This window comes from Prionailurus bengalensis, chromosome F2 (genome assembly GCF_016509475.1).
Source record: "Prionailurus bengalensis isolate Pbe53 chromosome F2, Fcat_Pben_1.1_paternal_pri, whole genome shotgun sequence".
NCBI lineage: Eukaryota > Metazoa > Chordata > Mammalia > Carnivora > Felidae > Prionailurus > Prionailurus bengalensis.
Genome location: NC_057353.1, coordinates 82,733,400 through 82,754,723, shown reverse-complemented (window position 1 = coordinate 82,754,723; position 21,324 = coordinate 82,733,400). Strand labels below are relative to the sequence as shown.

Below are 21,324 nucleotides of genomic sequence, written 5' to 3'. Positions count from 1 at the left end.
GGGCCTCGGCTTCCCGGCGGGCTGCGCGGCGGCCGGCGGTTGTCGGCGGGGCAGTCCGGCGGGCAGCGGCGGCCGTTCCGGCTGCGGCACAGCGGCGGGCGAGCGGGCTGGGCGGGATGCGGGGCCGCCGCCGCCGTCTCCTGAGAGTCTGAGCGCCGGCCGGGCCGCGCGCCCCCCCAACCCCCTCCCCTCTCGGGCCGCCTCGGGCCGAGCGTTCCGAGCGCGGCCCGGGCCCAGCGCCGCCGCCGCCGCCGCCGCCGCCGCCGCCGCCCCGCCCCTCCCCCGCCCGGCCGGCCGGCCCGGCGCTCATGCGGACCGGGCCCCGCCCCCCGGCCGAGCCCGCCGCCCGAGCCCGCGCCTGAGCCCGCGCCGCGCGCCCGCCAGCCCGCACCATGCTCAAGTGCATCCCGCTGTGGCGCTGCAACCGGCACGTGGAGTCGGTGGACAAGCGGCACTGCTCGCTGCAGGCCGTGCCCGAGGAGATCTACCGCTACAGCCGCAGCCTGGAGGAGCTGCTCCTCGACGCCAACCAGCTGCGCGAGCTGCCCAAGGTGAGCGGCCGCCCGCACCTACCTGCCGCCCGGCCCGGCCCTGGGCACCGGTGGGCACCGGTCGGCGGGATCGGCCCCGCGGCGGCTCCCGCTCGCCCAGGGCTCGTCAGCAGGCGCTGGCCCCGGGCGGGGCACCGCAGCCTCCAGCTGGCCCTGCTGGTTCTTACCGGCCAACCCCACCCTCCTCACCCACCTCGGGTGCTGGCGCCAGGTGGCAGTGCTCCTCGGGTGCCTGCCTGGGGGTGACAGGGATAGCCACAGTCTAGGAGCGAAGGGAGCGCAAGCACGGGGGCGGTGGATGGGATGGAGCCCGTCGAGGTGGGTAGGCGAACCTGGTCTGGCAGGTGAAGACTGCTTTCTCACACTGCCCGGGAGGCGAGGAGCCCGGCGTTCTCCGACTGCTCTCCTCCTGGGGGCTGAGGCAGGGTAGGGGAGCTGTCCTCAAGGTCCTTGTCCCTGATAGGTCTGCCGCCTGTCTACCTCTTCTCGCAGTTGTGCGTCCCGGTCAGCTTGCTTTCCTTCTAAGGCTGCTCTGGAGAAGAGGTTACTAAAGGAAGCAGGTCATAAAAGGATTTCCTTTTTGGAGACCGGTTGCTAAGCGGCCCAGTGCTTGGGGCCGTGTGCCACAAAGGGTGTGGTGACCCTGTTCTGGGCTTGGATGGGAGGGCTCTGTCCCTCACCACCTCCAGGAGTCTTCGGTCCCCCTGTACACGAAACCACTGTACTTGGGGTACTTTGCTGATTTTGTCACTTTTCTTCGTGACTGCCCAGTCCTTGCCGCAGATCTGGGCCGGGTCGGTTGGGTGCAGCAGCAGAGCCAGCAGGGGCCCCGGAGGACTCGCCAGTGGATGGGGGGAAGAGGGCTTTCAGGTTGCATGTGGAGTCCTTAAGGGAGCACACAGGATGAGGAATGGAGAATCACCCAGCTAGACGTGAGAGTATTCACCAGCCAAGACTTGGAACGCTTTGGAAAGAGAGCAGCAGGAAACGTGTCTGAGTTGACGAGAAGGAACCAGGTCCCAAAAGGAACTTAGAAGCTTAGGGAGACGGGGGTGTGCGTTTTTCTCTCCTTTTCCTGCTGCGGATTGAGGTGATGTGGCAGGACCCTGGGTTTCTGTGGGGCCTGCAGCAGGCAGGGGCCCATGGGATCTGTGAGCTGTGAATTCGTGTCTGCTCTTGGAGGGGCCCTCTGCTAGAGTCCAGGCACCCCTGACCCCACTCCCTGCCCGCAGCCCTTCTTTCGTCTGCTGAACTTGCGGAAGCTGGGCCTGAGTGACAACGAGATCCAGCGGTTGCCCCCCGAGGTGGCCAACTTTATGCAGCTGGTGGAGCTGGACGTGTCCCGGAACGGTGCGGGGCCCAGGGCAGGTCTGGGGTGGAGCCTAGGGGAGGCAGGGAGGACTCGGAGTCCTCAGAGACCACGGGTGTCTCTCCATGGCCTTCCCTCTCCTACTACAGACATTCCGGAGATCCCCGAGAGCATCAAGTTCTGCAAGGCCCTGGAGATTGCAGATTTCAGTGGGAACCCTTTGTCTAGGTAGGTGATGGCCACGGCAGGGGTGGGGGGCAGCAGCGGGTGCGGGAGGTTACGCAGCCCTGTTCTGGACACCTGAGGTCCCCTTCCTCTGGCGCAGGCTCCCGGAAGGCTTCACTCAGCTGCGCAGCCTGGCTCACCTGGCCCTGAATGACGTGTCCCTGCAGGCGCTGCCCGGGGACGTGGGCAAGTGAGTGCCCTCCAGGGCAGGGGAACTCGGCTCAGCCCTGCCTCTCCACTTGTCCCCACCGTCTCTCTGTTTCTGTCACGCCCCACCTCGATCTCTCTTTCAGCCTCGCCAACCTGGTGACCCTGGAGCTCCGGGAGAACCTGCTCAAGTCTTTGCCTGCGTGAGTGGGCTCGGGTCCTCATCCGGTGCCTGCCTGGGCCGAGGCCCTCGGGGCTTTAGGCCGCGCAGTCGAGGCGACACCTGCTGTTTGTTCCGCAGGTCCCTGTCCTTCCTGGTCAAGCTGGAACAGCTGGATCTGGGAGGCAATGAGCTGGAAGTGCTGGTGCGGAGAGGGCGGGGCTGTCTCGGGCGAGGCAGGGCCGGGGACCTCAGGTTCTCGCTCTGACCCTGTCGTCCTGTCCCCGTCCGTTTTCGCAGCCCGATACCCTGGGGGCTCTGCCCAATCTTCGAGAGCTGTGGCTGGACCGGAACCAGTTGTCCACACTGCCCCCGGTGAGTGAGGGTGCGGCACCCCCTGGCCCGTGCTCAGCTGCTCCCTGACCCCCTGCGCCCACCTCCAGGAGCTCGGGAACCTGCGGCGCCTGGTGTGCCTGGACGTGTCGGAGAACCGGCTGGAGGAGCTGCCCTCTGAGCTCGGCGGGCTGCTGCTGCTCACGGACTTGCTGCTCTCCCAGAACCTGCTGCAGCGGCTCCCTGACGGCATCGGTCAGCACCGGCCGGGGCACTGGGGGGGGCGTGGCTGGCGGGGAACCCCGGCCTGGAGGAGGGCCCTTTCGGGGAGGGCTCTGACTCTACTTACCTAGACTCCGAGAGACGCCCCCGAGAAGGGGAATTAAACTGGGGTGGGGATGGGCCCGGTGAGCTGGTGAGGGAGCCTGGCAGTTCAGCTCCGGGGCAGGGAGCTCAAAGGGCTGCAAGCGCAGGTGGGTTGGGTGATGGGGCCGGGTCTGCAGCAGGACAGGGCTCTGAGCTGTGCCCCGCACGGGCAGCCGGGCGGGGCTTGCCCCACACAGCGGTGTCATCGTGTCTCCCCGATACCAGGTCAGCTGAAACAGCTGTCCATCCTGAAGGTGGACCAGAACCGTCTGTGCGAGGTGACGGAGGCCATCGGTGACTGCGAGAACCTCTCGGAGCTGATCCTCACGGAGAACCTGCTGACGGTAGGCCCCGGCCCGGTGGGACCGGGGACACTGAGGCGGGGGGAGAGGAGCGCCGTGTGGCAGCCCCCAGGGGTGTGCTTGGATGGGAGGCTATGGCTGGAAGCGGTTCCCTGCGGGGGACAGGGAGCGGTGCCAGACCGAACCCCGCAGAAAGGTCCTCTTCTCCTTCCGGACCGGGGCGGTTTCCCACCAACCTGTGACCCTCCCTCGGCCCCGACCAGGCTCTGCCCCGCTCTCTGGGGAAGCTGACCAAGCTGACCAATCTCAACGCGGACCGCAACCGTCTGGAGGTGCTGCCCCCCGAGATCGGAGGCTGTGTGGCTCTCAGTGTCCTTTCCTTGAGGGACAACCGTCTGGCCGCCCTGCCGCCCGAGCTCGCCCACACGGCTGAGCTGCACGTGCTGGACGTGGCTGGAAACCGGTGAGTGCTCGCCCTGCCCGGCCCCCGCTGAGCCAGCCGAGCCTGCCGGCCCCCGCTGAACCTCCCGTGCCACCCGCACCCCCCCCGGCCCCCAGGCTGCGGAGTCTGCCGTTTGCGCTCACCCACCTCAACCTCAAGGCCCTATGGCTGGCTGAGAACCAGGCACAGCCTATGCTCCGGTTCCAGACGGAGGACGACGCCCAGACCGGCGAAAAGGTTCTCACCTGCTACCTGCTGCCGCAGCAGCCCCCACCCAGCCTCGGTAGGTGACCGGCCACGGGGCCACGGGGCGGCTGTGTCTGAGGGGCAGGGCCGGGCATCCCCTTGACGACCGCGTCCTTCAGAGGAGCCGGGGCAGCGGAGCCCTTCGGAGAGCTGGAGCGACGCCCCGCTCGGTCGCGTCAGCGTCATCCAGTTTCTGGAGGTCCCCGCTTGTGGCGACGACGCCGAGGAAGCTGCTGCTGAGAAGCGGGTATGGTGGGGGCGCCCCGGGGGGGAGGGGGCGCATCCTCCCCGCACCCCCCCTCACCCCCCTGCACACTGCAGGGCCTGCAACGTCGGGCCACGCCTCACCCCAGCGAGCTGAAGGTGATGAAGAGGGGCGTCGAGGAACGTCGGGGCGAAGCCTTGGCCTGCAGGCCCGAGTCCGGGCCACCCTCGCCTTTGGAGGAGGTGCCTATGGGAACCCGCCTGGCACAGAAGGGACCCTGGCCCCGGGTGTCTTGTCCGTCACGGGTGTAGGGCTTTGGGTGCCTAGGGGTGGGCGCGGGGGCTGGGAGGAGATGAGCCCGAGGGGCAGGGGTCCAGGGCCAAGTCCGCCACGCTCTCCAGCGGAGCAGGGCCCCGTCACACAAGGGCCGCTGGCGCGAGTGCAGGGGGACGTGTGGTGTAGACGCGCCGGGTAGGAACCAGAGGCGGTGTAGGGGCGGAGAGCGAGGCGAGCGGGTCAGACCTGCCTCGGGTCCTCACACAGCCGGAAGGGGCACGACCGGCTTTGGCGTGGCGTGCGGGGACCTGAGTCAGGTGGGCCCGGTGGTGCTCGTTTGGAGGTTCCTGGCGTTGGGGTCGGGGAAAGCTCGGGGACGCTTCGGGTGCAGCAGGGTATCTGCAGCCTGGAGGGACGTGGAGCCGGGCCACCCGCTCTGTGAAGCCGCCGTGGCTCACGTGCGGAACCGTGCTCACGTCTGGGCGCCTGGCGGTCGTCGGTCTGGTGGCCTTCTGGAACCTGCCTGGTCCCCATCTTGTGTTTTGCGGGAAGACCCCCGAGGGGCTGTGCCACGGATCTGTGGCTTTGCGCACCGTCTGTTCATCTTGATGGCGGCGTGGCTTCCCTGGGGGCTGGGACGGGCTCCGTCTACCCGCCAGGGGGTGAGCCCACCAGGGGCTCTGCAGTCGGGGCAGCAGAACGCCCAGGCCGACCAGCTGCCTGACCCTGCCGCAGGAGAAGAGGCTGAGCACCGAGTCTGGCCTGAGCAAGGACTCGCAGCCGTCTGATGGCACGGCCTCCCAGGATGACCCCGAGGGCCCGCTGACCGAGACGCAGGGGCCGAGCCAGCAGGAAGCCGGCCCGGGCACCCCAGAGGAGCCTGCGGAGGAGACTTACGAGGAGGTGAGGCCGGGCCTCTGCCCCGCGGAGGTCTGCAGTGGCGTGCTGCCCAGCATCCGCGAGCCGCGTCCGGGCAGGGGGCCCGTGCAGACCACGCCGCCGTCCTCACGCCCGGCTTCACGCAGCCCACAGTGCGCTTCGCAGAGGACACGCTGCTGCTGCCCCCGAGGGACGACGGCGAGAGCGAGGAGGGGCAGCCGGAGGCGCCCTGGCCCCTGCCCGGTGGGAGACAGCGCCTTATCCGCAAGGACACACCTCACTATAAGAAGCACTTCAAGATTTCCAAGCTGCCCCAGCCCGAGGCCGTCGTGGCCCTGCTGCAGGGAGCACAGCCGGACGGGGAGGGCCCGGCAGGGCCTGGGGGCTGGCACAACGGCCTCCACACAGCCTGGGCTCCTCGGGACGAAGAGGAAGGTGAGAAGGAAGAGGAGGAAGAGGAGGCGGAGGAGGAGGCTCCTCCGGACGAAGAGGAGGCTGAGAAGGAGGCGGCGGAGGAGGCGGCCCTGGTCTCTGCACCCTCCATCAAGGTGGGTCTCAGCTCGCATACCCGGTCGACCCAGGCTCTGCTGGCCCCTGCAGGGTCTACACTGCTCCTCAGCGGGCCTCCATCCACACTGGTATCTCGGGGCACTCACGGCAGCTCTTGGCTCCTCCCCAAGGGCTGCTGACCGCGAGGTCTTCCTGGGCTGGGTTCGGCCTTGGGTCCCGAGGCCCTGCCGGCCCCACTGTGGTCCCACGCCCCAGTCCTCTCCCTGGCCCTCAGGGGGCTCTCGTGGGCCCGCACTAAGGTCCTGCCTGCTCCCTGGGGACACGTCAGCACCACAGCACTTCTGTGCATCTGACGTCGAGGTTGTGTGTGGAGAGCGGGTGTGATGCCGTGGCAGCTGAGGGGCCTAGGTGGCCGTACTCTGGGACAGCCAGACACAGGCTCAGCCTGCCCTGGGGGCCCCCGACCCGCTGATCCCACCCCATTTGTTGTTTTGGCGGTGGCAGTGGTAGCCCTGCGTCTGGAGCTGAGGGGACCGCGTGCCCCGGGAGACGGGCCGGTGCTCGGGCTGCGGGAGCTTGGTGTGGTCTTTCCTCTCTTTTCTGCTCTCTGCGGGGCCGGGTAAGGCGGTGGCAGGGCAGGGTCGGGGCTCACCTGCATGCCTTCGCTGGTCCCGTCCTAACAGGGGGTGTCGTTTGACCAGGCCAATAACCTGCTGATAGAGCCCGCACGCATTGAGGAGGAAGAGGTCTGTACCTGCTCTGTGCTCTGCTCTGTGCTCTTTGTCCCGGGCTGCTGGCCTTGCTTCCCGGGCTGTGAGCTCTCACGCCTCTTGTCCCCCTCCCCCGCCCCCCTGCCCCCACACGCCTGGGCAGATCCCGCCCACCTCCCCGGTGCCAGGGCCAGCCAGCCCTCTGACCCAGACGGACAGAGATGGGTGCGGGCCTGGGGCAGGCAGCCGGTGTCAGCAGGGGTGCTGGGGCGTCCCCTGCCTTCCCAGCTGTGGGGACCCTGGAGCTTTGAGGCAGTATCTACGGGTGGGGGCAGGGCCTTGGGCACGGTCCAGGCTGTGCTCTGCTCTGTCAGTGCCCGTCGCCGTGCAGGCCCCCAGGCGGCCCTCGGACAGCCAGCCTGTTCTGTTTCCAGCTCACGCTCACCATCGTGCGGCAGACGGGGGGACTAGGCATCAGCATCGCTGGTGGCAGGGGTTCTACGCCCTACAAAGGGGATGACGAGGTGAGGACCTAGGGCCCACGAGGCCCCCTCTCCCTGCATCCCCGCCTTTTTTCTGCGAGGTTTTTCGTGGCTTTGAAAGCTGTTCCACCGCACTCCCCAACCTCACGGTGTGCTTTCTTCTGGTGCCTGCTCACCCTCAGGGACCCCTGGCCCCGGGTGCCCGGCCCTGATGGCTGACTGGGGACAGAGCCGGGCAGGTTAGTTGGAGGCAGTGCCGGGTGCCCACGCTCTCCTCAGCATCCCGCTTTCCCTCTGTGGGTCACCCCTGTTGGGTCTGGGATTGAAAACCGTCTCAAGAGATTGACCTGGGCCTTCTAGCTCCCTGACTCACGGGACTTCCGGCGGTGAGCCCAGCGCCCGTGACTGCCCTGCGCCCTCGGGCATCTTTGCGAGCCTGGTGCAGGGTTTCCAGGCATTGCCCAGCTGCTCCCCCGACGGGATGGGACAGCATGGGACCCCCTCCGCGGCCTCCGTCCTGTCTCTCCGCTCAGCCTCTGCTTCTTCTCCAGGGTATATTCATCTCTCGAGTGTCAGAGGAGGGCCCTGCAGCCCGGGCGGGAGTCCGGGTGGGTGACAAGCTCCTCGAGGTGGGTCAGGCCCCCCCCCTCCCCCCCCCAGGCTGCACACAGCCCTTGCTGTCAGGGAGGGAATCCGGGTGGTGCAGGGCACTGGCCGTGCCGGGGGTGGAGGCTGGTCGGGGAGGTGGTCACACCTCTGGCAGGCTGGGTCGCCGGCTTGGTTTCCTGCTCCCGAGCCTGGGCAGGGGCATCCGGGAGCTCTTGGGGGACACACCGGGGCAAGGTCTGAGGGCAACGTGCCCTTTCTGCAGGGCCCAGAAGGGGCCGGGAACGGAGGCTATGGGCCAGGCTGGTGTTCGCCCAGGCAGGGCTGAGACCACGCTGCAGCTCTCTGCGGAGGAGTGTGTGCCGTGGCCAGTACGGCAGGGAGAGCGGAGGAGAGGGAGCCCGGCCAGGCTGGGGTCAGGGAGGAGGGATGGCGTCAGACACCCGGCGACCCCCGGCGTCTTCAGTCGGGCCGCTGGGCTGAGGGACGGGTGCGGGCCAGCAGGAAGGACACCCTCGTGTCCGTCAGCCGACCCGCGGCCTCACCCCGGGTTTGTGCGAGTCGCGGGGCTGGCTCTTTTTCCCGTCTCCCGTCTGTGGAGGGTCCCTCCCGTGCGCAGGGTCTCCCCGCGGCCGTGGCCCTGGCCTGACCGGTGTCCCGCCCCGCAGGTGAACGGCGTGGCCTTGCACGGTGCCGAGCACCACCAGGCCGTGGAGGCGCTGCGGGGGGCCGGCAGCACTGTGCAGATGCGGCTGTGGCGGGAGCGCATGGTGGAACCGGAGAACGCGGTCACCGTCACGCCCCTGCGGCCGGAGGACGACTACAGCCCTCGGGAATGGCGGGGAGCTGCCCTGCGCCTGCCCCTGCTCCAGCCGGACCCCGCCGGGCCCCTCCGCCAGCGCCACGTGGCCTGCCTTGTGCGCAGCGAGAAGGGGCTGGGCTTCAGCATCGCCGGCGGGAAAGGCTCCACGCCTTACCGGGCCGGGGATGGGGTGAGGCGGGCGATGGGGTGAGGCGGGGCCGGGGTTCGGGGCCGGGGTCGTGCGCGTGCCACTCAGCTCTCCTTTCCCCTGCAGGGCATCTTCATTTCCCGCATCGCAGAGGGGGGCGCTGCCCACCGGGCGGGTACTCTGCAGGTCGGCGACCGAGTCCTCTCGGTGAGTGGGCGTCGTGGGGCCGGCTGACCGCCACATCTGCTCCACCCACCTCCCAGGGCTCCCTGACGGGCCTCGCTCTTGCAGATCAACGGGGTGGACATGACCGAAGCCAGGCACGACCACGCCGTCTCTCTGCTGACCGCCGCTTCCCCCACCATCGCCCTGCTGCTGGAGCGTGGGGCCGGAGGGCCCCTTCCCCCCAGCCCTCCGCCACCCCCCCCCACACCTCCCAGTGTGACCAGCACCGCCGTGGCCGCTGCCACCCCTGGGGAGTCTGGGCCGCTGCGGCTGGCCCCCAGCCTACCGGCTGCCACCTTGGAGGGGCCATACCCAGTGGAGGTAAGACCGTGGCCCTCTCCCTGCCTGTCCCTTGCTCCCCTCCACGTCCAGAGGGTTCACACCAGGTGGGAGGAGCGCCCCGCCCTCTCCGTTCTGGTGCCAGGCCACTGGGCATTCGTTTCTTTTTTTCATTTTCTATTTAAAAACAAATTTTTTTTTGGTGCTTATTCTTGAGAGGGACAGAGCGTGAGCAGGGGAGGGGCAGAGAAGGAGACACAGAATCTGAAACAGGCTCCAGGCTCTGAGCTGTCTAACTCGGTGCTCGAACTCAAAAACCGTGAGATCGTGACCTGACAGAAGTGGAAAGCTCAACTGACTGCGCCACCCAGGCGCCCCTGGGCCTTCGTTTCTTGGCCACCTCCCCACGCGGTCTTTTTGTCAGTCCTGATGTGGCGGGGCCACCGCCCAGCGTCCCTAACAACCTGTCTGCACGCAGCCACCCTGGGCCCGTACACCCTCTGGGTTGGAGAAGCATCCCTTTGCTGCTCCAACAGGCTCATTCCAACCAGCTCCTCACGCCCTTGGGTATCCCCAGGAGATCTGCCTGCCGAGAGCCGGGGGCCCACTGGGGCTCAGCATCGTCGGGGGCTCTGATCACTCCAGCCACCCGTTTGGTATCCAGGAGCCTGGCGTATTCATCTCCAAGGTAGAGTGGGCCCCGCGTGTGTCTCTGCTAGGAGGGCCCGGCCCAGGCAGGGGGCAGCAAGGCCTGCAGCCCACCGGACCTCACCCCTACCCCCACTGACAGGTGCTCCCACGGGGCCTGGCTGCACGCAGCGGCCTCCGGGTTGGGGACCGCATCCTGGCAGTGAACGGGCAGGACATTCGGGAGGCCACGCACCAGGAGGCGGTCAGTGCCCTGCTTCGGCCCTGCCTGGAGCTGGTCTTGCTTGTGAGGAGGGACCCGCCACCCCCGGGCATGCGGGAACTCTGTATCCAGAAAGCTCCCGGCGAGAAGCTGGGCATCAGCATCCGAGGGGGAGCCAAGGGCCATGCGGGGAACCCCTGTGACCCCACAGACGAGGGCATCTTCATTTCCAAGGTGAGGGCCCCTCCTCGGCCGGCCCCGCCCCACTGGGTTCCTCGGGGAAGAGGAACCATCGTAGACCTCGAGGTCCGGGTCTCTCTGCAGGTGAGCCCCACGGGAGCAGCGGGGCGTGACGGCCGGCTGCGGGTGGGGCTGCGGCTGCTGGAGGTGAACCAGCAGAGCTTGCTGGGCCTGACACACGGCGAGGCCGTGCGGCTGCTGCGCGGCGTGGGCGACACCCTCACCGTGCTCGTCTGTGATGGCTTCGACACCGACGCTGCCACCCCTGCCGAGGTCAGTGCCCACCCCCATCGGCGCCCTGCCACAAGGACGGGGTCCTGTTTGCAGCGCAGCCTAGACGTGCGAGGAGTGACCCTGTGTGGGCTGGGAAAGCTGGTCTTTCCATCTCTAGGCCTGGGGAAGCCCTCGGCCACTGTGAGTCCACGTGGGAGGGGGCCGCGGTCCTGGGCGGGACAAGGCGTGTGAACTGACGGCACGATTGGGCCCTAGAAGAAGCCGGGTGCCTTCGGGTGGGCGGCATCTGCAGGGCAGGGCCACGAGCCGCGACAGCATGGCTTTGAGCCACGCACGCAGCGAAGTTGGGGCCCCTCGGGACTCTGCCTGCAGACACGTGTGGGGACCCCTCAGGGGACCTTGCTTCCCAGGACCCACCTCAGAGCGGAAGCCACGTGGGGCGTGTGCGGGGCCCTCGGTCTGAACGAGTCTGGCCTCTTGAGTCTTCCCCTCTGCTCTGGAGGGTCCCCTGTCTCACCCTCTCCCACCTTCTCCACTGCTGTCCCCGGGGCCCCCAGGCAAAAGGTGACGCGGCTGTGCCTGCGCCCCAACAGGCCTCTGAGGACCCTACGCCACAGTGGCTGCCTACTCTGCCTGGGGATGGGGCAGCCCCCTCAGACCGGCCGTCTGCAGCGCATCCTGGGGACGGTGGCTCCCTGCCACCCTGTCCCTGCACTGCCAGTGGGGGCTCATCCCTGGTTCTGTGTATCGTCTGCTGCGTGGAAGGGAGGCCGTGCTCACGCTCTGCACTCCAGGCCAGGCCGGATGCCCCGTGCCCACACCTCCCTTTGCCTTCACGGGAACCCCGGTGGTGGCTTCTGGGAGGGGTTTCTCTTAGGACTTGAGGTCTAGACCGGGTGGTCCCAGAGAAGGCTTTACCTTTTGTGAGTTTCCCGTGTGTGTTTAGAAAAGTTTACAAGTTTGCTGACTTGAAAGCCTTTTAGTTGAAGAGAAAAGAACAGCTACGTGGTGAGGGGCTCAAACCCCCGAGGGAGTGGGGCTGGCGTGTCCCCGAGTTACGGGGGTGCCCACACTTGGCTTTGCCGTCCGGGCACGTGGTTCTGCTGGTAGCCCTTTCACGTGGCTGTGCCTAGTGGTCCCTCCACGGGTCGCCACGTCTGCGCCTTCCTCCAGCATGCTGGCCAGCAGGCTCGGGAGCCCGTCTCTGTGCTTTGGGGGCGTTTGTGCGGGAAGGAGGCCTGGGGGCATTCGGACCGTCCGTCTGTCCTCGCAGACCGACCTGTGCTCTTTCGTGTTTTGAGCGTCAGCTTTTTGTTACGTGGGATGCGATTGTTTTTATCGCTTTTGCTTTTTAAGAGTGATTTCTTTGAGGTTTTAGAAACCTAAGTTCTTTGTTAATTAAGTTTTCTGATCTTTCCTTTGTGTCTTTGGATTTTGGGTTTTGCTTAGGAAAATCTTCCTTGCTTCAAAGAATTGTCAGAATGTCGCTGTGTGTTTCTTGCTTGTACTAATGTAACTTTTTAAAGACAGAGCTCTGCAGTCCCCCTGGATTGTTTTCCGAGTGGGCGATGCGTCATCTCAGGAGTGGGGACTGCTCACCTGTCGCTCCCCACGGGTCTGGGGACCTGGGGCCATCTTTGTGAGGGTTCAGTGTGTCCAGAGCTGCTGCACGTGGTCCTAAACACGGTCACTTTCTGGTGCCCTTGGATCCCTGATTGGTCACGTCACCTTTTGCTTCTACTTTAGAAAAGCTTCAGTCTGTTTCTCTGTGTTTTCTGTTCCAAACAAACCTGTCAAGTTCTGTAACAAAAGTTGATTAGGACTCGAGAATTAGCCTTGATCTCGGGAGTTCTTCTGCCGCGAGAGTGTGTTTTTTCCAAGCCCACGTGTGGACCGCTCTGCTCTTGCTTACCGTTCTCTGCGTGGAGGTCCTGCATCCTGAGCGGCGTATGCGGGTCTCGCTTTCCTGGTCAGGCCCCCCTGGTCCGCTCTGGTGGCCTTGCCCCGTGCCAGCAGTGAGAAGTGGACTGCACACACTTCTGTGTGCCCCAGGGCACGGGGCAGGGCCCTCAGAATGCTCTCCTCGCTGCTCCCCCCCCCCCCCCCCCCAGTGTCGTACCCCAGGCTCGTGTGAGAGCCCGTCTGAGCCCCGTAGGGTCCGGGCTTGCCGAGTGTCCCCTGAACCCTTTCGGGTCCTGAAAACCAGTCTCAGCGCCAGCTGGTGCACTGGCCGCCTTCCTCCCGAGCGCCCCTGGCAGCTCGTTAGAGGCGGGGCTCATGAGAACTTGCTGGAGCCGGCTCCACCGGCGAGGCCAGTGCTCCCTCTGTTCCAGCGCAACCCGGGGCACAGCCCTTCCTTACTGCGGAGCCTTGGGCAGGCGCTGGCTTCCCGGCCTCAGTGTCCTCGCCTGTGTAGTGTAGCGTCCGCTTCCGGGGAGGATCGGGCGGCGGGAACGGCACGGCACACGCCCACCGTCCCGTCCACACGGACGGCCACCCGGCTCCTTCATCCCACCCTCTGCGCCCACGGCCCTTCCCCTGTGCGGTCGTGTCCCTTCCTAACGGAGCAGCTGTTACCTTGCCCTCCGGCTCACGTTTGCCGGCGTGTCTCTCACTGGCTTTCCCAGGGGCCAGCGTTCGGGCTTTGGCCACGGGTACCTTTCCTTTCTGGCGCTCCCTTAGTCTCTGCCGTGAGGGAGGGCTCCCCCCGCACGCCTCCATGTGCCTCTAGGAAGAGAGCCCCTCCCGGCCGCGGGGCCCGAGACAAGGCGCTGCCCGGGACAGGCAAGACCGCACGCCGGGTCCCTCCCGTTGTCCCGACGGGGTTTTAAATAACAAGCTGGGGCCTTGGAAAGCTTCAAGGGTAGCAACCGAACCCTTTTTTGTTTTTGTTTTTAGCGTTACTGTGAATTCACAGGTCTGTGTGTTCTTGATGTCTTTGAACCCATTGTGTTTTGCACTCACACTGTCCCCTCATTGGACATGTGGCTTCTGTTTAGTGTGGCACCTGTCATTCGATAGCTTCCTTGCCCTCCTGAGTGACCAGGTATTTCCTCCCCCGGCCCTGGAATCGGCCATTTCTGAGAGGACCCTGGCACCTCTCAGCCACGAGTGGTGCTTCGGCACCCTCCCCCCGCCGCCGCCCTGCCCCGTACTGGCCTGTGGCACTCATGGTGCTGGGCTCATTGCTTCCCAGCCTCTGCAGCACGTGCGGCCCAGGATGTGGATGTTTCTAGAAAGAGGAAAGCCATGAGTTTGTACTGTTCTTCATTTTTTTATGTAGGCTCCACACCAAACATGGGGCTTGAACTCGTGACCCTGAGATCGAGAGTCACATGTTCCATTGATTAGTCAGCCAGGTGTCACTGTACTGTTTTTTGTTTTTGTTTTTTTTGACGTTTACTTACTTATTTTGAGATAGAGAGCAAGTATAGGGGAGGGACAGAGAGAGAGAATCCCAAGCAGGCTCTGCACTGTCAGCACAGAGCCCAACATGGGGCTCGAACCCACAAACCATAAGATCCTGCTCTGAGCCGAAACCAAGAATCAGATGCCTGACTGAGCCACCCAGGCGTCCCACTGTACCGTTATTTTTGATTCATAATTAAGTTTGCAGGGTTTTTACTTCTGATTTTATATTTGTGTCTCTTTTCTATCAAAACTTTAAGTATTGTTATTATGTTCAATAGTTCTGAAGCTGTTAATACCAAGGTCGTTGAGAGCAAGTTAAGATTTCCCCGAGTTCTTAAGATTTATGGGGCGCCTGAGTGGCTCAGTCGGTTGAGCGTCCGACTTCAGCTCAGGTCACGATCTTGCGGTCTGTGATTTCCAGCCCTGCATCGGGCTCTGTGCTGACAGCTCAGAGCCTGGAGCGTGTTTCGGATTCTGTGTCTCTCTCCCTCTCTGCCCCTTCCCTGCTCATGCTCTGTCTCTCTCTCTCTCTGTCAAAAGTAAATTAAAAAAAAAAAAAAAAAAAAAAAAGATTTCCTTACTAGGGTGTATGGTCCCAATACTGTGTTCGAAGTGACTTGGAATAACTCGTCGTGTTGTTATGCTGCCAGCCTGGTAGGCAGCTGGGCTTCCTCATTCTCGGTTTTTAGGGATGGTTTTAAACCGCTCTTTTGTGCTAGTGTGAGTCTTTACGTGGTCCCAAAGCCAAAACTACAAACAGCACTTTGAGGAGTCGGACTTCTGTCCCTGCAGGCCACCAGGTGTGTCAGTCTGGGGTCAGTCTGCCATGATTTCTTTTTGAAAAATATGAGCAAATACATAAAATGATTTTAAATTTGGAAAAAAGCGAGAACAGGCCACAGAATCTCTCGCTCAGAGGCCGTGTGTGCGCCTCCCCCACGGTCCCCGGCGTCTCTCGTCGCAGAGGGCTCAGTGCGGGAGTGCGCGGGTGGGAGCCTGGTGGCCACGTCTCTGCAGTCTCCCCGACCCTGACCTTGTGCACCGTGGCCCGTGGCCGCTCCCCGCAGGCTGACCCCTGTCCCCCCAGAGCCTCCTCTGTGGCAGGGCGCACAGATGGCGGTCTGGCCCGTCACCCGCGGTCTCCACAGTGCTGTCCGCAGGTGTCCTCACTGCAAGTGACTCTTTTCCCTTTGAAATTAGTATCGTGGGGGGGGACGTCGAGAGAGTCTGAATGTCCGTCACTCGTCCCGTGTCCGCCGCCAACTCTAGCGCCTGCAGGGATCTCTGGCGTCAGTGTCGCCGTCGTTGCCAGTGATGACATTCTGAACTTGCTCCTCCCGCGTTTGTCGGTCGGCCTTGTGCTGCCAGGAGGGGCTCCCCCTTCTCTGCAGTTAGATGCTCCCCCGCCTGCCCCGATCGCAGACTCACTGGCCTCCACGTTGTTTCACGGGTGATGGTTTGTCGCCATGGCCGCTGCTTTCATGCTGCAGTAGCCCTGGACGTGGCCGATGGAAGGGGCTCCCCTCCAGCCCCTCTAACCTGGCCCACGATCCTTTGAGCAACCTAGTTTCCGGCACAACGGGTCACTCTGGGCTCATCTCCTGTTGTCCCGCCCGACTCTGCGGCACATTTCTCCAAGGAGTGCTCGTTCCTTTTAGTGGAAAGTGGTATTTAGAAGCCAAGGTCTGGGCCCCAGGTGTGCTCGTGGCCTCAGCGCCTCTCGGCGGACGGGCTCTTCCATGAGTGGGCGCGTGTTGACATTTGTGTCTCTGACTGTGGGAAAGCAGGAGTTCACGTCGTCATCCACCATCCCAGTGGCCTCCCAGGCCGGCCCCTCCCTGCGTACGTGGCCTCCTCTGCCACGACGGACCCGGCCGCCTTGCCACTAGTGTTTTCCGCTCAGTCCCCGTGCGCGACCGTGCTCCCCGGTCTGAGGGCCCCGCCTCTCTCAGGCCCGCCTGCGGCCTTCTGACTGCCGTGTTCCAGAAGTTGAGAAGGTGGGCTCCCTAGCGTCTGTTACATCTTCCACTGTTGTCAGAATCTCAGTCCCAGTTGGGGGTCTCCCGCCGCAGGGTTTCTGTCGAGCCCGCGTTCCTAGCAGACTCCACTCTCCCCCTCTAGCCTCTTGCCTGTCCAGTGCCCAGTTCGTGTTGTCATACCTGCCTCATGGATGGCTCCGTTCGTCATGACAGCGTCCCTGTCTGTCCACTGTTTCCATCCTTGAGCCCCTCTTCTCTGCTGTGGGCACCCCCTGTCCTCGCTCTCCATGTGGCTGGCACCTCTCTGCCCTCCCCTCGCTCACCGCTTCACTCCGGCTTTCTGAGCGTCGGCCGCAGCCGGATAGGTGTTTTGGCCCACACCGACAGCCGCCCCCGTCAGCGGGAGCCGTTCACACCGAGGGGAGTCTCCGTGCCTCCTGTGCCACCCCTCCGGTTCCTGCTGCTGCTCACGGCTGAGTTCCCCCTCTTGTCTCTCGTGGGGTTGGAGTGAGCCCTTCCCGTGTTTCCGGCCGCCTGTGTTCCCCCTCGGGGCTCACGGTTAAAGCACAGTTTGGGGACAGACCTTACGCTGTTTCCCTCCTTCCTCCCACTGCTCTGCCGGCCGGTACCTGGTACCTGGCAGGAGACGGTGCCCGCCCCCCTTACCACCCCGAGCTGCCGGGCTTCCTCCTGCATTGTGTCCTTTGTTTCAGAATGCTTTCTGGGCGCTCGCGCTGCAGATTGCAGAAGCAGCCTGTGAGTCGGAAGAGGCTCTGTGCCGCCAGGCACCCCTGCCCGGTGCCCCCCATCCCCACCCCATCTCGGTGTCGTCACCTGCTTCCCGGGCTGAGTGTGCACGGTCAGCCTCCCCTGCCTCCTGCCACGTGTCAGAATGGCCTCTGGTGCTCGTGATGTGCGTCCTTGTTCTGAGGCAGATGCAGTGACGGCACAACGTCCGGGGTGCCGGCGGTACCCGGTCACGGATCTGCCCACCCCAGAGGCCGCCTCAGCCGTATGGGTCGCTGGCAGGTTCAGCCTACCTGCGGAGGGGACCCCGAGACCGGGGGTCCCGCCCTTAGCCCACGTCTCTCCTTAGGTGTCCCCGGGTGTCATTGCCAACCCCTTCGCGGCAGGAATCGGCCGCCGGAACAGCCTGGAGAGCATCTCCTCCGTCGACCGGGAGCTGAGCCCCGAGGGCTCTGGCAAGGTCAGAACCACCTGCAGTTCAGCCCCAGGGGGCGGGGGAGGGGGAGGGGTGGGCGCAGAGCCTGAGGCCGGTGGTCCCTGACTAGTGCCTTCTCTGCTCATAGGAGAAGGAGCTACCAGGACAGACCCCACAGTGGGGACTGGAAGCTGTGGTGAGTGTCCAGGTGTCCCTGCCCTGTACACTAGGCTTCCCTTCACACTCGGGCCTGTGGCGCCGCAGGGTGCCAGGGTGGACAGTAGGCAGCGGCCCAGATGCCCACCAGGCCCTCCCTTCCCCTGGCGGCGACCTGTCCCACACTCAGGTGCAGACACGGCCTTTCACACCACTGTCGACTCTGCTCCCCAGGGTCGGGGCCCGGAGGGCCTGAAGCTGGACCACCGCACGGCCGCCACGCCCGGCGCTGGCAGCACGCAGAGGGTCAGTGTCCAGGTGACAGCCCGGCCCACTCTCTCGTCTGCCCTCTAGGCTCTGACCCACCCCTGCCTTAGCCCCCCTCCTCCCCCAAGACCCCAGGGACCAGGCAGGGCCCACGGGGGCACCTGAGGCAGAGGCACGCGGGGATTGGGGGCCGGATCCCAGGAAGCCCCCTCCCCTCAGACCCACCGGAGGAGAGCCTGAGCCTGGCCTGAGGGCTGGGGAGGGGCAGGCAGAGGCAGCTGGAGGCCTCCAGAGCCACTGGGGGTCTGCCTTGAGGAGGACAGCTTTGAGCAGCCGTGATGAAGGCCGGGCCGGAGGAAAGTGGCCCGCTGCTGACAGCTGTGCTGGACGGGACGGACGTCGGGTCCTCAGCCCTCCCCCACGAGATGGGAGCACCCCTCCCAGCGGCTGCCCGAGGCGCCAACACGACCGAGAGCGGCGGGGAGTCGTGCTGGGGGGCATCTCGGAGGCTTTGGTTGTAGACCTTCCCTCAACTGTGAACAGCTGAGAGCGGGAACCCCACGGCAGGGGTGGGGCCCGTGTCCTCTGACCAGGAGGACTGTGCCACGGGGTGGCAGGCGAGGGTCTGGGCCTCCCTGGCTCACGCCCCTTCAGAGAACACGGGGAGGGGAGCCGGGGGCGCCGCCTACGGAACAGCTGCCTCGCTGTGGTCAGAGCCTCCTTCCTGTCCCCCTGGCATTGTGGGGTGCAGAGGGGATCCTGGGGGGCTCCAGGCTGTGGCCTTTGGGGGGGGACCCTTCACACTGGCCAAACAGGTGTTTATGTCCACCTGGGGGTGCCCCCTGGACTGGGGTCAGGTCAGGAGCCGAAGACCAGCTTCTGCCAAGCGCCCCACCCCCTGCGAGGCCCCACCCCTGCCTGACCCTCACTCCAGCCTGACGCCTGCAGGTCCTGTCTGGAACAGCCGGAGGGAAGATGACTGAGGCTCCCTGCTCCCCCTCCCCCAGCTGCCAGCAGGTGAGTGCCTAGTGGGTGGGGGGCGGAGGGGACAGCACCTCCCCCCAGCTGCCACTCGGACTGTGAGGGCACAGCCTGCCGGCACCTCCCTGGCCAGAGGTGGTTGGTGGTGTGGGTGAGGGCTCGCCGGGGCCCCCGGGGTCAGAGCTGCCTCACCTCTGCCTGTCCTCTTGTCTGTGAGGCCCTGGGGGCCAGCTTGGCCCTACTCAGGCTCCCTGGGTCAGCTGCATGAGAGGGCAGCGGGGGGTGGGCACTGGCAATGCCAACTCAGAGGCCAGCTCCCGGCCTCTGCCCCTGCCCACCAGACGGCAGACAGGTAAGTGTCGGCCCCGTGCCCCTGGGTACCCAACCTGACCACTCACCTTGGCTCCGTGTCTCTTTCCTGCACCAACTCCCCCCCCCCCCCCCTTACCTGAACCCCGATCCCTCCCTCTGCTGACAAAAGCGGCTGAGGCCTGGCCAGGGACTCTGTGGCCCCCAGGGATAGAGGTGATCCCCGTTTTGTGAGCGCTCTGACCTCCAGTGTGCGGGCGTCTCGGGCAGCTGGTGGGGACAGCTGGTGGCTGATGATGGCTGTCTCTGCAAGACTCACGTGCGCCCCACCCCTCAGCTCCCCTCCCCGCCCTCCCCCGACGCACTGCCCACCAACGTGAAGCAGGCCTACAGGACCTTTGCCGCCGTGCCCGGCCCACACCCGCCGCAGGACACCCCCGCCCAGGTACACGGTGGGCGGCCCGCCCTTCCTCTGCATGTGCTTGCGGGGCGCGTGCCGGAGGGGCCGGGCCTCAGGACCCACTCTCCCCAGTCCCCCACACCTGGGCCCGCGGCCTCGCCGGAGCAGCTCTCTTTCCGCGAGCGGCAAAAGTACTTTGAACTGGAGGTGCGGCTGCCCCAAGCCGAGGGGCCCCCCAAGCGCGTGTCCCTGGTGGGTGCCGACGATCTGCGCAAGATGCAGGAGGAGGAAGGTGAGCGGCCGGATGGGCAGCGGGGAGGGCTGGGGCCAGGCCAGGGCCTGACCTGTCGCCCCGCCCCCCCCCCCCCCCCCCGCGCCCCCTTCACCCCCCCAGCCCGGAAGCTGCAGCAGAAGAGGGTGCAGATGATGCGGGAGGCAGAGGGCACCGGGCCCCCCCTGGACCTGGATGGGGAACCCCCCGATGAGCCAGAGGAGCTGCCGCCCCCGACCGGCCCCACCACAGGGTGAGGGGGCAGCACCCAGCGTCTCCCCGGGTGCCCCTGTACCCCCAGCACTCCCCCCACCCGGCCCTCCTGTACCATCTCCTGTCCCATCTCCTGTCCCAGGCTCGGACCCTCGTCCCCCCTGCCTCCGGGAGGCAGCGCCCCGGTGCGCACAGCCAAAGCGGAGCGGCGCCATCAGGAGCGACTCCGTGTCCAGAGCCCCGAGTTGCCTGCGCCCGATCGGGCTCTGTCCCCTGCCGAGCGCCGTGCCCTGGAGGCCGAGAAGCGCGCACTGTGGCGGGCGGCCAGGTGAGGCCCCTGCGGCCCAGCGAGGCCTCCCCTGCCCCCGCTGCCTGCGGCCACCGCACCACCTGCCCAGCCCCGCCTCCCGTTTGCTCTCAGGATGAAGTCCCTGGAACAGGATGCCCTCCGTGCACAGATGGTCCTCAGCAAGTCCCAGGAGGGCCGAGGCAGGCGCGGGCCCCTGGAGCGGCTGGCGGAGGCCCCCTCACCGGCGCCCACCCCGTCACCCACCCCGTTGGAAGGTCTGTGTCCCGGTAGGGGAGGCGGCGGGCCTGCCCTGCAGCCCACACCTCCCCCAACACCCACTTCTTGTCCCCCCCCCCCCCCCGCCAGACCTCGGCCCCCAGACCAGCACCTCTCCTGGACGCCTGGTGAGGAGTCAGCAGTCGATGCCTGTCCCGTACCCCCCTCCCCAGACTCTGCCTCTCCCCTCACCCTTTTCACGCTCTCTGCCTTTCTCCCTCACGCTGTCCTTTCAAGGCCTTGTCTGGGAGGAAGTTTGACTACAGGGTGTTTGCAGCCCTCCCTTCTTCCAGACCTGTCTATGACCTGCAGGTACAGGCCCTTCCGCGGGACAGCCGCATGGGCTCCTGCCGCCTTTGCACCAGGCCTGTCCCGCCCTCTCTGCCTGTCTCCAGTCCTGTTCCGTGGGCGCGGGGACCCCCACCCCGGCTCTCAGGGGTGGTTGCAGGCAGCCCCTGGCTGCAGTCCTGACCCAACCCTTCTCCCCATCACAGTCCCCAGATTTTGCTGAGGAGCTGAGGTCCTTGGAACCGTCTCCTGGCCCTGGTGAGTGACAGGTGAGACCCGGGGGTGCCCCCAGGCCACCCCACCCCCTGTCGGCTCACTGCCCTGCCTCTGCCCACCAGGCCTGCAGGAGGAGGACGGAGAGGTGGCCGTGGTGCTCCTGGGCAGGCCCTCGCCTGGCCCCGAGGAGGTGACGCTGTGCAGCAGCCGCCGCCCAATCCGGCCAGGGCGCCGCGGCCTGGGCCCAGTGCCCTCCTAGAGGTCCTGGGTACCTCCCCTGACTCGGGTGGGGGCCCTGCCCGCAGCACCACCGCCCCCGCCCCGAGTCTTTTAACCTGGGTGTTAGCATTTTAAAGAGGCCCCTCCCCAGTTGGGACCTGTTGGCAAGACTGTAACTAGTGACGTTTGTACAACCAAAGACTCTATTTTGTGGTTTAAGAAGAATAAAGTTGACTACGTTTTACCTCCTGTCTGCCTGCCCACACCCCACGGCTGGGGTTCACGGTGGTTGGGCTGGGGGGGGGGCCGGAAACAACCCTGAACCCCCAGGCCCTCCCCCATCCCGTGCACCCGGGAGCA

The 21,324-nt window shown here is 65.7% G+C and overlaps 1 protein-coding gene across 6 annotated transcripts; it reads left to right on the top strand.

The window, feature by feature from the left end:
* Window positions 1-317: 317 nt before the first annotated feature.
* On the top strand, window positions 318-21,208 carry SCRIB (scribble planar cell polarity protein). 6 transcript variants are annotated; one of them, XM_043601989.1, is made up of 37 exons: window positions 318-551; window positions 1,784-1,901; window positions 2,010-2,088; window positions 2,186-2,275; window positions 2,379-2,435; window positions 2,534-2,597; window positions 2,693-2,767; window positions 2,836-2,980; window positions 3,317-3,435; window positions 3,657-3,856; window positions 3,952-4,118; window positions 4,201-4,328; window positions 4,403-4,528; window positions 5,298-5,465; window positions 5,588-5,989; window positions 6,635-6,697; window positions 7,096-7,185; window positions 7,695-7,772; window positions 8,418-8,741; window positions 8,826-8,906; window positions 8,991-9,245; window positions 9,781-9,891; window positions 9,994-10,287; window positions 10,378-10,566; window positions 17,014-17,124; window positions 17,228-17,275; window positions 17,470-17,541; window positions 18,451-18,519; window positions 19,130-19,237; window positions 19,325-19,484; window positions 19,587-19,716; window positions 19,819-20,004; window positions 20,098-20,240; window positions 20,332-20,369; window positions 20,479-20,553; window positions 20,736-20,787; window positions 20,868-21,208. In XM_043601989.1, exons 1-37 carry the CDS (start codon window positions 393-395, stop codon window positions 21,002-21,004), a joined length of 4,911 nt encoding a protein of 1,636 aa, XP_043457924.1. In that variant the 5' UTR covers window positions 318-392; the 3' UTR covers window positions 21,005-21,208. The 6 variants fall into 6 exon arrangements, with proteins under 6 accessions (XP_043457924.1, XP_043457928.1, XP_043457925.1 ...); XM_043601993.1 differs by lacking the exon at window positions 7,695-7,772; XM_043601992.1 differs by lacking the exon at window positions 20,479-20,553 and having other exon boundaries at window positions 319-551.
* Window positions 21,209-21,324: the final 116 nt, after the last annotated feature.